We start from the raw sequence: 16,714 nt of genomic DNA on the forward strand, positions 1-16,714 counted from the left end.
ACAGAACATTTATTTTTAAATAATAAATAATTGACAAAGGAAACCCAGGAAAGGAAACATTCATGAAACCCAAGTCACTAAAGTGCTTCCAAATATAAATTTTGAAAGACCAAGGAGACTGGTCTGACCTTGAAACACCCTTTCTGCATTGGCCAACAGCTGCTGAATATGGCCTCCTGCAATATGGAAGGGGAGAGGAAACATGGCTTTCATTCTCTTGCTGTTTTGTTCATCAGTCCCACTGCACATAGCCTGGCAAATGATGCTAGGAAGAACACAGAAGCATCCCCTTAACAAGAGAGGGGAAATAGCCAAGGCCAAGTTCAAGATGAAGATACTAGAATTCACACGTGGGTCTGCACGGAGTCTTCACTACCAAGACATCTGATTCTTCCCAAGGTCACAGGTATTCGTATTTTCAAACTCAGAGCTCAGACGTCAGCCCTAACCTATTAATCTATACACTGTATGTGAACATCTCAAACGGTGCCCAGCAGCAGATCCCTGATCAAGTTCTACAAAACAGAATCGGAATTTTACACCCAGTTTGCTGGTTCATGTGCCTTCAAGGAACAGTCTCCATTCTAGAATGCAATGGGATTTTCCCTAAGTCACCCATCTGTCCTCTTAAAGTAGGTGATGTTGCATAAGGAGAAAGTAAAAATGAGAATATTTGTCTCAGACCACTTTTTTCTTTTGAAAACGCCCTGGGGTGATACAGCTCTCTGCAGCCTCTGTGGCTGGGACCTGTGGGTCTCTCGAGGCTCCCAGCTTCCTGGGCTGCAGCCTGTCCAGCCCTGTGGAGTCGGAGCAGCCTCGGGCACCTGCCGCACACTGCACCTCCTCGGCCTCCTGCCGGGCAGAGCTGGAGAGATCCATGGCTACGTCTTCCAAGGCATTCTTGGAGCTCTCCTTGTCCAAGCCTCTTTGCTGCCCTGCCTGACTCTGGCTGGAGCCTTCCTGGAGATGGTCAGGGCCCCAGAGTCGTGCCAACCGGTCTTCACTTCCTGGTTTCCTTACCATCTCCGTGGATTTTTTATGCATCCCTTGTGAAAAAGAACAAAATACACACCTTAAAATTCAGCAATTAGTACATTTCTTCCTTAAAATTGTCATTGTCGATGCCTATCTCTGGGACCTACGGGAGGGTCAGGTAGGTGGTGTTTACCACCATTAGGGCTGCCGGCTAGTGGCCGGCACCAAAGGTACTCTGTTTGGATAACAGTGACTCAGCACTTTCCTAGGTGCCCACAGCTCTGCCAGCAGGCTCCCTACTTCAGATGGGTGGGCATGGCCTCCTGCCTCATTTTCTCTCTCTCTGGTCTCTTTATGAGAAGAGATTACAGTCTGGCAAGCAGGCAAGGTACTGGCCCCTGCTGTCAATAAGAGAACAGGGCCGGCGCCGCAGCTCACTAGGCTAATCCTCCGCCTAGCGGCGCCGGCACACCGGGTTCCAGTCCCGGTCGGGGCGCCGGATTCTGTCCCGGTTGCCCCTCTTCCAGGCCAGCTCTCTGCTGTGGCCAGGGAGTGCAGCGGAGGATGGCCCAGGTCCTTGGGCCCTGCACCCCATGGGAGACCAGGAAAAGCACCTGGCTCCTGGCTCCTGCCATCGGATCAGCGCGGTGCGCCCGCCGCAGCGCGCCGGCTGCGGCGGCCATTGGAGGGTGAACCAATGGCAAAGGAAGACCTTTCTCTCCGTCTCTCTCTCTCACTGTCCACTCTGCCTGTCAAAAAAATAAAAAATAAAAATAAAAATAATTAAAAAAAAAAAATAAGAGAACAGGGTGAGACATGGTGGGGGAGGTTGCTCCAGCAGCCCAAAGATCTAGCTCATTGCCCAGAACTCTGCAACAAGTCAGCTGACAACAGCTAAAGAACCTGATGACTGGCTGATGGCTTACTTGCAAGATTGACATCTTAGCCAGCCAATCGAAAGAAGTCACCATTTACCAAGCTAAAACTCTGTCTCAAAGCCCGCCAGACAGCTTCCTCCTCTAGGAGCCTGTCTAGGTGCCTAGGATTTTCTCTGCCTTTTCCTTTATCATTGCAGCCTCTGCTCTTCACTGCTTCCTGTCTGTGTCTTTCATTCTTCCTTGGTGTGGACCCAGCCAGAGCCCAGTTGAGTACTAACACCAGAATTCCTGCACCAGTCTGCTGGGTAGATATTCCAGATGTGTTTGCTGGACAAAGACACCTACTCCTTCCCAACCTACAACGCCACTGGGGGAAGCAAAAACTGGACCTGCCCAGGAGATTTGCAGCCCAGAAGACACAAAGCAGCGAATGCGGAACCAGAACCAGAACCAGGGGCAGGGGTAGGGTCCTGGCTCTAGGTCTCTGGCTCAGCAATGCCCTGTTCTTATAACCTGTGCCCCGGAATTACATGGTTTCTACACATTCTAACAGCATTCAACACGCAGGTGCACTCCGAATAAGTTCCCCAGCTGTGAACAGCTGGACAGGATCTTTCCACGCACTGCCTGCACGTGTCTAGGTTAAATGATCAGGCACTCTCAGCCACTGCAGGCCTTATCACTCACCAGACATTAGAGGCAAGGTTCTGTGCCTGAATTTGTGTCCATGGACATTGCTCTGCTTCACCAGCGGCTGTGCTGGGTGTGCGTGTACGTTCACACATACATGCACGTACACACAAATGCACACAAACACACACACCAGGGCCTTCTCCTTACCCAGGAGCCAGGGCACGCAGGCCCCGCGCAGACCGCCCTCAGCCGCCTTGAGCACGGAGTCAGGCAGCGGGATACAGTGACGCACCATGGCCCCATACAGCCCGTACTCGGCCATCACGCTGCTGCCGCCCCACCGCTTCTCCCGCTTGCGCCACTTGGCCCTCCGGTTTTGAAACCAGACCTGGATGGAGGCAAGAGAGGACACAGAGAGAGTAGGTGGTGAGGAGGGTGGTCTGGCAGACCCGAACCGTCCCTGCTCTGAGTTCTAAAGCGGGTCCGCCTCCCACCCGTGCAGGGCAGGCATGCCCTGCTAGCTCCAGCAGGGGGCTGGAGGGCTTTCTCTGCAATCCGGAATGGGCACGATGACATCAAAGCTCTCTTTCCTCGCTGCCTTGGGTGAAGGCGTGGGCTGCGGATGTTTGCTGTTTTCATTAATGGGGAAAAGTTCTTTGGAGCAGTTTGTAAAATGAATCTTGTGGGCTTGCTGCAGCTTTTAAAAATGAGTGAGTTAGGGAGCCGGCGCCGCGGCTCACTAGGCTAATCCTCCGCCTAGCGGCGCCGGCACACCGGGTTCCAGTCCCGGTCGGGGCGCCGGATTCTGTCCCGGTTGCCCCTCTTCCAGGCCAGCTCTCTGCTGTGGCCAGGGAGTGCAGCGGAGGATGGCCCAGGTCCTTGGGCCCTGCACCCCATGGGAGACCAGGAAAAGCACCTGGCTCCTGGCTCCTGCCATCGGATCAGCGCGGTGCGCCCGCCGCAGCGCGCCCGTGGCGGCCATTGGAGGGTGAACCAACGGCAAAGGAAGACCTTTCCCTCTGTCTCTCTCTCTCACTGTCCACTCTGCCTGTCAAAAACAAACAAACAAAACAAACAAACAAAAAAAAATGAGTGAGTTAGGGACAGCTGTGGCAAAACAGAGAACAAAAGTCTCTCGTGCGTGCGTGTGTGTGCCTGAGTGTGGGTGTGCACGCAATTGTATATGTGTGCATGAGTGTGCAGGTCACCCTTTGGGGCTGGATACACCTACATGCCCATACATTCATCCCATATGACAGCACATCGTGACAGCTGATTTCTCTAGAAAGGACGACAGTCCCATGATTTCTCAGTGATATATCTGCGCAGTTTCTAGCGCACGTTCTTGTGGAAATCTAAAGAATGATTCAATAGTAAATAACAGTAAAAGGACAAAACGCAGGAGGATCCCAGGGACAATCTTCTCATGGTGCCTTTGGCTAAAGGATGCTACGCATTGTGCTGTGGGGGGTGGCTGTGGGTGCGCTCGCCCAGGTGGGGGATAGCACGCCCCCTTGTGGCTTGTGTGGGAAACACATACACACCTGGATTCGATCTTCTGGGAGCTCAGTTTTCATGGCCAGCATTTCCCGGGCATACACATCAGGGTAGTGGGCCTCGCTGAACGCCTTCTCCAGCTCTTCCAGCTGCAAGGCACTAAAAACCGTCCTGTGGAGAGTCAGAAGCACACACTCAAGTCCACGCCGGGAAGGCAGGCTTCCCACCTACTGCTCCCCACCATCACCATGATGCTCAAGCCCAAAAGCCACATCCTGAGTACTGGACATCCCACTCTTAGCCATCAGCCTCCATAGAAACCAGAGCCTGCTTCAAACAAAGACAATTCTTTCGTGTTTTCTAAATGAATTTCATCCGTTCGTTTTGACAAGACCCATCTTACAGATGCACAAAACCATGGCTATCGCCTGCTGGGAAGATTGTTCCGTAGCCTCCTGGGAGTTGGAGGCTTATCGCCCCCTGGTGGATACTGTGCCCTTCCTCCTGCCCGCTAGGAGTTACAAGGGACGCTGCCATATCCCAGGGCCATGAGTCCTCGGGTGCGGGGTCCCCAGGAAAGGTGGCCAGAGAGAACAGCCCACCCTGTACCTGTGCCGCCGCTTCTTCCTCTTGCCCAGAATGGGGGACTCCTTCAAGTCACTGTTCTCCTCAGACGGGCTGTCCTCATCTGCCCGCACAAAGACAAGAAGAGAGCCATGAAGCTTGTTTGCGTGTCCTGGATTTTATGTGAGGGTTGAAGTCACAATCCTACTGGGAATATGAGCATCTGCCTACACAAACCCACACTGCTAGCACTCACTAGAGTCCAACGTCCACACCTTATGTCAGTCCTCCATAAAACATAAAAACTCTACCCACCCACCCCCCCCCCACCCCCCGCTGCTGTTATCCTGTTTTGACAGACATGGAAACCAAAGCACAGAGATACTAAGTGACTGTCCTGAGATCACACAGGCAGTGAATGGTGAAGCTGCAATTCAAATGCCAGAGTGTGTGCAGCCAAAGCCACTCAGCCACTGATTGCATTGTCTGTCCCCACAGCCTCTAGATCCACTCACTTGCCTGTGCCTCCCCTCTCCTCCTCTTAACCCCCATACCAACACCCCTCACAGGGAGAGAAGGTGAAGGCGACAGAGCTGCACCCTGTTCAGAACCCCTGGAGGCAGGGTCGGGTGGTTCCCAGATGCCCTGGGAGAACCACTCCACTTGTGCCTCATCTTTTGATGGCCATCACATCAAAAGGTCCAGATGGAAAGAGAGGCAAGAAGACCAGAGTATTGTCGGATCCATGGTTTATAAACAATGATTGCAGGCAGGTGTCTGGTTCAGCAATTATAATGCCAGTGGGGGCATTGGAACGTCTGGGTTTGAGTCCTGGCTCTGGCTCCCTGTCAGTGTAATTTGTAGGAGGCAGCAGGTGATGGCTCAAGTAATCAAGTCCCTCTCACTCATGTGGGAGACCTGAATTGAATGCCTGGTTCCTGGCTTTAGTCTGTTCAGGTCCAGCTGTTGTGGACATTTGGGGGGGGGGTGAATTAGTAGATGGGAGTCCTGTCTGGCTCTGCATGTGTGTGTGTGTCTACTTCTGAAATAAATAAAATCAATATATATTTTAATTTTAAAAGTATAATTGCTTCAAGTTTTTTAAAATAATTATTTATTCAAAAGGCAGAACGATGGGGGTGTGGGGAAATAGAGAGCAAGAGAGAGAGCTTCCATCTGCCATTTCATTCAAATGACTCCCACAGCCAGGTCTGGGCAAGACCAAAGCCAGGAGCCAGGAACTCCATTCCATTACCCCACATAGGTGGGGCAGGGGTCCAAGTATTTAGACTCTTCCCAGAGCCATCAGCAGGAAGCTAGTTGGGAAACAGGGCAGCCTAGACATCCACCAACACTGCAATGTGGGATGCCAGTATCACAAGCAATGGCTTAACCTGCTGTCCCACTTCAAATGTTTTTAAAGGATGAATAAAGATGAAAATAATAAAATAACACTAGATCCTTCTACATCAGCTCACCAGAAAACCAAATGCTTGGACATAGGATTCCATGCTATGCTGCTAACCTGGTGGCAACTAGCCACATAATATTAATGAGCACTTGGCTCATTAGTGAAACGTGGCTAAACAGGTTGAGATCTGCTGTAAGCACAGAATACTCAGTGGACAAAGTAAAACATTTTATATTGATTGCATGTAAAGTGTTGATACTGATATTTGCATGCCTTGGATTTAAAATATAGCATTTAAATTAATCCCCCTTGTTTCTATTTTCCTTTGAAGACAAAGTTGCATGCAACAAGTGGTCACAGGGTATGTCTTTCAGGTCAGCTCTCCCAGAAATGTCCCCACAAAGCAAGATTTAATTCCTTTCTCCTTTTCTCTTATCAGTGTCTGTGGAAAAAAGAACCCATCCTATGAAATCGGTTTCTGCATTTTCAAGGAAACAAGTAAAAGAGCCAGGGTTGTGGTCACTCCAGGTCACAGAGAGGCTCTTGAAGTGCAGCCTACTGCCTAGCTTTCTTTCCAGGCTGGCGATACCCGCGGCACTTTCTTGCTGGGATTGCCTGCCTGGCTGCCCCTTCTAGGTTCTAGTCGTGGGTACCTAGATCCTCATTTTCCTTGTAGTTCTCCCTCGTCTTCCCCCAGCAACGCAAGCCTCTCCATTTCTTGGTCCTTGTCAGTTACGGGGTTTCACCGCTTCCTTCTCTTTCCCCATACTCTGCCTGGATTTGGGGGTGACAGGTGCACCCAGAACCAAACGCAGGTTAGCCACAGCGCTGTGGTTAGCCATAGTGCATTCATTCAGCCAGGCAGCGTCCTCTCTTCCGCGCGCGGTCCCTTTTCAGCACCCCAGAGGCGGACAGTTCTTGGGCACCCGGCCCCGAAAGCTTTTGCCAGCCCGCAGCCAGTGCAGCTGGTAGACAGGACCCGCCCCCGCCTTCCCGATCCCCGCTCGCTCCTGGCGCGGAGGTAGAGGCCGAGACACCAGGATCTCCTCGCAAGGCTCCATCTGGCCCCTGCAGTGCTGTGGGCACCAGATTCTGGAGAATTGGGGTTCCCCCTGGGGCCCGCGGCGCTGCGGCGCGATTACGCCTCCCACTGGGATCCGGACTTCCCTGCGCTCCGGGACCGCAAGTGAGAGCGACCGCGCTTGAAGCCACCGGGATCAGGGGCAGGGGCAGAAAAGCAGGGCCTGGTTACCGGACGTCGAGGCGCTCTCGCTGAGTTTCTGGTTGCCCGGCGCGGGCGGCCGGCGCCCGGGGAGCTGCGGGGCGGCTGTCTCCGGCCCCGCCGGCCGCAGGAAAGGCACGTCGGCCAGCAGCAGGTAGGGCGCCGGAGCGGCGGCGGGCGGTGGTGCACCCAGACCACAGAGGAGGCCCAGCCCCAACGGGACCGCCCCGCGCGCCAGGCAGGAGCCGCCGAGTGCGGGGCCAGCGCACGGAGCCGCCGCTGGGCCCTCGCAGCCCGATCCCGGCCCAGGGCCCGCGGGCGCGGGCAGCTCGGCTTCCAAGCCCAGCAGATCGGTGATGGCGAAGCCGCGTGGGCGCGAGCCGCTGGGGGACCGACCCGGCACCTGCGCCCGACTCCGGGCGCGCGCGTCGGGAATCGCGTCGCCGCCGGTGGTCATGTCGTCTCAGGAGGCGAAGCTCGACCCTCTCTGGGTCACTTTGGGTTGGTGATCCAGCTCGGAGGACGTTTTATACGGCTAGGCTGCCCACTCCAATCAGCTGGGCGAGGGCGCGTCGCTGTTAGGGACCCCGAGAGACGGGATGCGGCCGACGGCCCTCCCCTCCCCTCGGTCGCCGCCCCCGCAGCTGCGGGCCCCGCGGTCGCTCCCTTAGTCCCTCTTCTCCCCAGCTGTCCCCTGCCCGCCCCGGCCCTATTCTCGGGTGGGGGTGGGGGTAGGGGGGTTGTGTGTGTGGGCAGGGACAAAACAACTCTCCTTCTGCCTGTGGGTCCAAGGCGCAGCCTCCCTTCCTTCCAGATCCTCCACGCTTACTGGACACGACCCATGAACTCCTAGGGCCCCTTCGCATCGCACCCCCCATCCACAACCAAAGTGATCCCCGCTCGCCCTACAACTTCACCGCAGGAACCTCTGAAAATCCCCATGGGGAAAGAAGTAAAAAAAAAAAAAAAAAAAAGTAACCCGTGCCTGCTCTCTGCCTGCAGCCAAACCCACACTAGAGTGGGTGGGTGGAGAGTTGTCGAAAACCCACACGCGCTGGGGGAAGGGCGTGGATCACAGAGCAGGGTGCCTGGCCAGAGGCCAGGTGAAGTCAGAATTTCAGATAAGCAATTATTATTTTTATTTAAATATATATGTACCAGCGTTTTATATAAACACGTTTAAACGGTGGTGGCGGAAGTTGAATTAAAAAGTGCCTCCTGGGGCGCAGTCCTCACCGGAGATAACAAACCGTGGCCAGGTTTTAGGATTATTGAAAGAAAGTTGTGTTTGCGTTTTGTTCGAGTTGGCGCCAAAGCAGGCAAGTGAGTAAAGCCGCTTGCTGGATCGGGCTTTGAGCCCACCCGATCCCTGTGACTCTGAGCCCTGGGCCCAGTCCGAGAGCCCTGGAAGCAGTCTCTCGCAGTCCCCACGGCCAGGGGTCTCCGAGAGAGCCAGGGGGACCCTCCGGATCTCCCGGGTGCGGCACGGCTGCCTGCGCGCAGCGCGGAGCTTGCAAAGCCGGTCTCCAGCTCGCCGCGCGTCAGCTAAACGAGCGGATTACACGCGGGCCTCCCGATCGAGATAATTACAAGGGGCTACGCATTAACTTTCCATTATTAAAGGAAGATCCAAATCTGCTCTGGCAAGCTGTTCCTGGGATTAGCAAAACAATAACTTTCCTTTGGGGTAATTGTCCAGGGCGGGGGCGGGGGCGGGGGCGGCAGCGGCTTTAGACGCCAGCGTTGTTTTCAGCTCGGCCAGGAATTCCTCTCCCCTCCCCCTCCAAATTTATCTCTGGGTTTACGGACTAGGCTCTGGGGACGCCGGTCCCTGCCGAAGAGCTCCCCTCTGAGGCGTCGTCCTTCGTAGAGCCGAATCTGGGGGTCCCAGTTGGGCGAAACTCCCACGATTCTACACATTCTGTAGCCCGGCCCCGGGGCGGAGAGGCGGGACAGGAGCCCCAAGGTGACCCACGCTCAAGGGAACTCTGGCCCACGCGTGCACCGCGTCCGCAGCCCGGGAGGCCCACGCCACCGTCTGCTGCTCGAGGATCTGGGATCCCCTGTCTCTCCTCCGCACCCAGTTGCTGCCTGGGGACCCCTAGGAGATGGCCAGGGACGCACAGACAACAAAAGGTCGAGCAAGGTCATCCCAATCTCGGTCGCTCCGCAAGATAACCCCGGCCTGGGGCCAGCGAAGGATCTTACCAAACTCATTTTGCGTATGAAAGAAACAGCCTAATAAACCTGGTCCCACTGGACGCTCAAAGAGAAATTGGGACAAGCGCAGCACTGCGAGAGATGCGTGGAAAGGGGACGCAGAGACCGCGAATGGGGTGGGGGCCGCTGAGGCCGTCCGTAGTTCCCCGCCTAACGCCGTCTCCAGCCCCACCAGGCACTAGGGGCGTTGGGGATCCGAGTAGAGGGCAGGCTGGATTCCAGTCCGGCTGGGTGGCGGCGGCGAACGCACGGTACCTCTGGCTGGCGAGAACCGCTTCCCGCCGGCCGGACCCAGCGCTGACCCCATCCCTAACCCCAGCTGATCAGCTCAGGGACCCATCTCCAGGGGTACAGAGCCGTGCCAAGCGCTTCGCTCAGTATGCACAGCGATGGAGGAAGGGCTCCAACTCCTGCGTGTCTGCGGGGCGCCTCACAGGCGGCTGCGTCCACCTGTACTCCCGCTTCTGGGGGTCGCCTCTGAGCCTTGGAAGCCGGGAGGATGGGGTCCTCCCAGCCTCCCTGCTCCTCACCCCCCGTGCCAATCGCCCGGGGCCACTCCCAAGAAGTCGTTTTGGAACCCTAAAAATCCATTAAGGGGTCTGGCTCTGCCTTCATCAGCCAGGATTATCCGGGATTTAACTAATCAGTAAAGGGGTTCTCCACTCATTATTTCCAGGGAAGGTTTCCAAGCCCTCTCTATCGCCCAACCGCGAGTGCGCCTCCGGCTTCCAGCCCGGCCACTGGCTCTCGAGGATCGGTCCTGCCTGGGTGCGTTTGGGCTCTTCACAGCTCCAGGCTGGGACTGGATGGGCCAAACTGGCCGGGGCCAGCAGTCCGTGGGGCGCCAGGGTGGGAAGAAGCGCCACCTTGGGAGTCCCTGGCTTTGCTGTCCGTCTGATTCTCCTCTGCCTCTGGCTGGGTTTTGAGCCCTCCTTACAGCCTCTGTAGCAGGCACTGTTGTGCCCCGTCCCCATCTCCTGCCTGGCTACCCAACCTGCACCTGGCCCAGCCGCTTTCTCTAGGCTAAGTCCACTTTGTCCGCCAGCCTGAGATGCCAAGAACTACCAGGTGTGAGCAGCCCTGGACCACAGACCAACACAGGCTGGATTATCAACAGCCTGCATCCTTTGCTTCTCCCAGAGGCACCCAGCAGGACTGTGGTGCAGTTCCTTGCTGCAGTCAAGCCCCACGTGGCTTCCTTCCCTGGTGCCCTTGCTCCCCACAGACAGGGACCCTGGGGGCACCTTCCCCAGCTTCTGGAATGTGGGCTGCCAGCAGCTCACCTTGCCCGCTCATGGAGAGAGAATTGCCCTGGACTGACAAAACTCCTTGATCCAGAACACACACACAGACACACATATACAAAAAAACCACACACATGCACACATAAAAACACACACACATACAATACACACATATACACAAAACACATACACATGTACACGTAAACACATACATACATACATACATATACACATACACATAATACATACACATACACACACATAAACATACATATACACAAAACACACATACACATGCACACATAAACACACGTATGCATACATACACACAAACACATACACATGCACACACATACACATAGCACACACATATACACATGAACACACATACACCCACACAATACACATACACACATAAACACACACATACACACACAAGCACACACCCACATATGACAACTGATACGAGGTACCATGTGAGACCACCCCTCCCCTTTCAATAAGGGACAGCTCTGTAGTTATTTCTCCAGAATCCACTCTCCTCGAGGGTCAGGCCACAAGTCCGAGCCTTGCTCAGCCCCTTTCCCCGCCCCATCTCTGGCCTCCCTTTCTCCTGGGACCTCCTTCCCTCCTCACCTCCAATAAATCTCGTGCCTCCAGACCCTGTCTCAGGCTCTGCCTTTGAAGCTCTCAACCTGGGAGGCTTCCTGTCCCCATCTCACTTCCCACTGGGGTTCCCCGAAGTACCTGCCCTGCACGACTTCTGCAATGCCCACTCAGCATCAACCTGGGTGCTTCTCCCACTCCCCACCACCACCACACGTACACACAGAAACCCATGGTGCAACCATCACGGCCCAGCAAAGGTCCTGAGGTCCATATCCAGCCCAGGACTTGCTCCTGCAGCCAGGTCCCCATCTCCAATGGTCTCCTGCCCATTTGTCCCCTAGGGTCTCCCAGGAGCACTGAATCAGCCCACCCAGAGCTGGATCCAGCTGCTTCCTCTCCAGTCTGCACTGCCCCGCCCCCACCCCAGGGGCCAGAATAGGATCTTGGGAACTGTCCTCAGCTCTCCACCCTCCATCCCAAGATCACCTCCAGCTACTGATGGTGACGGCCATTGCTGACTGCTCTTGGCTTCTTACGACGCACAGCTATTATGACTTCGATTCTGTGTCAGCTGGATGCACCTGTTTTCTGTGGTTTGCAGCCAGGAACACTGTCACTGTCTGGTGCCCCTCCTACTTCTTCCATGCTCTCCCCACTCCCTCCTTGTCCCACAGCCACCGTGGTCCCTGTTGGAGCACATCCCTGTTGCTCCTCACCATGGTGACACCAACTCCCAGCTCCTTCCTTGCTGGTGATGGAAGAGCAGTCGCATCACATGTATGGCTCACCAGCGTGTGACTGGTCTAAGTAGCCCCAAGCCCACCCAGACCCAGGAACAGGACAGAGACCCCCCTCCTCCCCTTCACAGCAGGAGCCCGTGTTTTAACACAACACTGACAGTGCCAGGTATGAGCAGAAGTCCCTTACCTGTTGAAGCCCAGCCCAAGCGGCTCCCAGCCATGGGCCCTTCCCGGATGACCCTACCGCAGCTGGAAAGTTCTAGACATCATGTAACTTGGTGCTCCTGAGGCCATCTTGTCTGCCCCTCCCTTTGGTCCTTTTGTGTATGTCCTCAGGTGTCCAGAGCCGTGTCTTCTGATAGCCCCTAGAAACACACGGTCTACCTTCCAAGTCGTGGCTCCTGGAAGTGGTCCCCTGACCATTTATCAGTGGGTCTCAAAGTGTGGGCCCTGGGCTAGCAGTATCAGCTCTGAACCAGTGAGGACAGCAAGGCCAGGGCCCCATCTGGCCCTACTGACCCAGAACCCCAGAGTGGGAGGATCCTGGGATGTCTGTTTACAAGCCCCTGGGAGCTCTGATGCCTCTGGATTCTAGAACCAAGGACTTCCAGTGAACTGTGTGTCCTCATTTGCTGAGCAAGCATGCCCTGGGCCCAAAAACACCCAGTCACCCCCAGATGCTCTGAGGCCCTCTGGGCAACACCCAAGCTCAGTGCTAGGAAATCTGCCACCAGCCAGCCAGGAGGCTAGGGAAGAGTCAGCTTGGCACCACAAAGAGAACAGTAGCAAAGAGAAAATACTCCTGAAAAGTATTATATACCAGTGCTAAATTTTTTTTTTTTTAAATTTATTTGACAGAGTTAGGCAGTGAGAGAGAGAGAGAGAGAGAGAGAGAAAGGTCTTCCTTCCATTGGTTCACTCCCCAAATGGCCACTACAGCCGGAGCCACGCCGATCCGAAGCCAGGACCCAGGTGCTTCCTCCTGGTCTCCCATGTGGGTGCAGGGGCCAAGCACTTGGGCCATCTTCCACTTCCCTCCCGGGCCACAGCAGAGAGCTGGACTGGAAGAGGAGCAACCGGGACTAGAACCCAGCGCCCATATGGGATGCCGGCGCTGCAGATGGATTAACCAAGTGAGCCATGTCACCGGCCCCACGAGTGCTAAATATTATATATCAGTGCTAAAACAAGTGGCCCTGTAAGTGGAGTCCTCCTCTGTGCCAGGTATGAGAAGTGCGTCACCTCCATCAACATATTTCCTCCTTGTGTCACCCCTAGTAAGGAAAGTCTCCTTGGCATCTACTTTGCACGGCACTGTCAGTGGAGAGTCTGGGACCCCACCCTGAGCATCAGGCTTGAAACAGCAGCATCACCATGGGGAGATGAGAAAGCTGGGGAGGTCTCTCACATGTGTTTGTGCTTAGTGCTATTTTTGTCTTTAATTTTTATTTATGTGAAGGCTTCTAAAAGTTTTAATCTTTCACTGCTCCATTTTCTGCCTATTGAGGCAGATTTCACACACACCATAGTTGTTCACACTGACCATGGTTGTTCACACTGCCCATAGTTGTTCACACTCCCTGTGGTTGGTTACATTCCCTGTGATTGTTCACACCCCCCATGGTAGGTCACACTCCCCTGGGGTTGGTCACACTCCCCATGGCTGGTCACACTCCCCGTGGTTGGTCATACTCCTTGTGGTTGGTCACACTCCCAGTGGTTGGTCACTCTCCCCATGCTTGGTTACACTCCCTGTGGTTGGTCAACTCCTGGTGGTGGTCATGCTCCCTATGGTTGGTCACACCCCTCATGGTTGGTCACATTCCCTGTGGCTGGTCATACTTTCCTAAGTGGGTCACACCCACGTTGGTGGTCACACCCCTTGTGGTTGGTCACACTCCCCATGGTTGGTCATACTGTCCATGATTGTTCAACCCTTGTGGTGTTTATAACCTCCGTTGTTGGTAACACTCGCCATGGTTGGTCACAATCCCCATGGTGGTCACACGCACCATGCTTGGTCACACTCCCTGAGGTTGTCAACACTTCACATGGTTGGTCATTCTCCCCATGGTTGGTCACAATTCCCATGCTTGGACACACTCACCATGGTTCATCACAATCCCCATGGGTGGTCACACTCCCTGTGGTTGGTCAAACTCCCAATAGAGCTCACACTTTCAGTGTTTAGTAACACTCCCCATGGTAGACCACAGTCCATGTTTGGTGACACCCTCCTGGTTGGTCACACACCCTGTGGTTGGTCACACTCCCCATGGTTTGTCATATTGTCCATAATTGATCAACTCCTTGTGGTATTCACACCCTCTGTTGTTGGTCACACTCATCATGGTAGGTCACACTCCCCATCATGGTCACATGCCCTGTGGTTGGTCACATCGCCGTGGTTGGTCACACTCCCCATGGTGGTCTCATGCCCTGTGGTTGGTCACACTCGCCATGGTTGGTCACACTCTCCATGGTTGGTCATTCTCCCCATGGTTGGTCATATACCATGTGGTTGGTCACACTCACCATGCTTGGTCATACTGTCCATAATTGGTCAACTCTTTGTGGTGTTCACACCCTCCATTGTTGGTCACATCACTACGGTTGGTCACACTCCCCAGGGTGGTCACATGCTCTGTGGTTGGTCACACTCGCCATGGTTGGTCACTGTCCCCGTGATTGCTCAGACTTCCCATGGTGGTCTCATACTCTGTGGTTGGTCATACTCCCTGAGGTTGGTCACACTCCCGCTAGTGGTTCACACTCTCAGTGATAGGTCACACTCCCAATGGTAGGCCGCAGCCCTTGTTTGGTCACACCCCCCTGGTTGGTCATATTCCCATGGTGGTCACATGCCCTGTGGTAGGTCACACTTGCCATGATTGGTTGCACTCCCCATGATGGTCTCATGCCCTGTGATTGGTCACACTCACCAAGGTCGGTCACAATCCTCATGGTGGTCTCTTGCCCTGTGGTTGGTCACACTCTCCATGGTTGGTCACACTCCCTGAGGTTGTCCACACTCCCCATGGTTGGTCACTCTCCACGTGGTTGGTCACACTTCCCATGTTTGTTTATACTTGCCGTGACTGGTCACACTCCACATGGGTGGTCACAAGCCTGTGGTTGGTCACACTTGCCATGGTTGGTCACAATCCCCATGGTGGTCTCATGCCCTGTGGTTGGTCACACTCTCCATGGTTGGCCATAGTCCCTGTTTGGTCATACAACCCTGGTTGGTCACACACCCTGTGGTTGGTCGCAATCGCCATGGTTGGTCATACTCCCCATGCTGGTCACATGCTCTGTGTTGGTTTCACTCGCTGTGGGTGGTCACACTGTATGTGGTTGGTCCCATTTCCAGTAGTTGCTCACTCTCAGTGTTTGTCACACCTCCCATGGTATACCACAGTCCCTGTTTGGTGACACCCCCTGGTTGGTCACACACCCTGTGGTTGGTCACACTCCCCATGGTTGGTCATACTGTCCATAAAGGGTCAACTCCTTGTGGTGTTCACACCCTCCATTTTTGGTGATACTCGTCATACTCCCCATCGTGGCCACATGTCTGTGGTTGGTCACATACACTATGGTTTGTCACACTCCCAGTAGTTGCTCACACTCTCAGTGTTTGGTTATACTCCATGTTTGGTCACACCCCCCTGGTTGGTCACATGCCCTGTGGTTGGTCACACTTGCCACAGTTGGTCATACTCCCCATGCTGGTCACATGCTCTGTGGTGATCACACTCACCATGGGTGGTCACACTCCCTGTGGTTGGTTGCACTCCCAGTAGTGCTCACTCTCAGTGTTTGGTCACACTCCCCATGGTTGGCCACAGTCCCTGTTTGGTCACACCCCCCTGGAGGGTCACACCCCTGTGGTTGGTCACATTCCCATGGTGGTGAATGCCCTCTGGTAGGTCACACTCACCATGGTTGTTTGTACTCCCCTTGATGGTCACATGCCCTGTGGTTGGCCACACTCCCCATGGTGGTCACATGCTCTGCAGTTGGTCACACTCACCATGGTTGGTCACCCTCCCGATGTGATTGGTCAGACTTCCCATGCTTGGTCACACTCGCTGTGGTTGGTCACACTCACCATGGGGTCGGGTCACACTATGGTTGGTCACACTCCCTGTGGTTGGTCACACTCTCAGTGTTTGGTCACACTCCCTGTTTGGTAACACCCCCATGGTTGGTCATATGCCCTTTGATTGGTCACACTCGCCACGGTTGGTCATACTCTAAATTGGTGGTCACATGCTCTGTGGTTGGTCACACTCACCATGGGTGGTACACACCTGTGGTTGGTCACACTATGGTTGATCACACTCCCTGTGGTTGGTCCCATTCACCATGGTCGGTCACACTCCCTGTGGTTGGTCACACTCTCGGTGTTTGGTCACACTCCCTGTTTGGTAACACCCCCATGGTTGGTCACACTCGCCACGGTTGGTCATACTCTAAATTGGTGGTCAAATCCTCTGTGGTTGGTCACACTCACCATGGGTGTTCACATGCCTGTGGTTGGTCATACTCGCCATGGTTGGTCACACTCCCTATGGTTGTCAAACTCCCAGTAGTGGCTCACACTTCCAGTGTTTGGTCACACCTCCTGCTTGCACACATGCCCTGTTGTTGTTCACACTCACCATGGTTGGTCACACTCCCCATGGTGGTCTGGTTTTATGCCCTGTAGTTGGTCA

At 54.6% G+C, this 16,714-nt stretch overlaps 1 protein-coding gene across 1 annotated transcript; it reads right to left on the bottom strand.

Moving 5' to 3' along the window:
* On the bottom strand, positions 1–8,131 carry VSX1 (visual system homeobox 1). Its single transcript, XM_051834477.2, has 5 exons — positions 7,211–8,131; positions 4,593–4,671; positions 4,031–4,154; positions 2,694–2,874; positions 1–1,046 (listed from the first exon to the last, which is right to left on the bottom strand). Exons 1-5 carry the CDS (start codon positions 7,635–7,637, stop codon positions 679–681), a joined length of 1,179 nt encoding a protein of 392 aa, XP_051690437.1. The 5' UTR covers positions 7,638–8,131; the 3' UTR covers positions 1–678.
* Positions 8,132–16,714: the final 8,583 nt, after the last annotated feature.

The sequence above is a fragment of the Oryctolagus cuniculus genome, chromosome 11 (assembly GCF_964237555.1).
Source record: "Oryctolagus cuniculus chromosome 11, mOryCun1.1, whole genome shotgun sequence".
Classification (NCBI taxonomy): Eukaryota; Metazoa; Chordata; class Mammalia; order Lagomorpha; family Leporidae; genus Oryctolagus; species Oryctolagus cuniculus.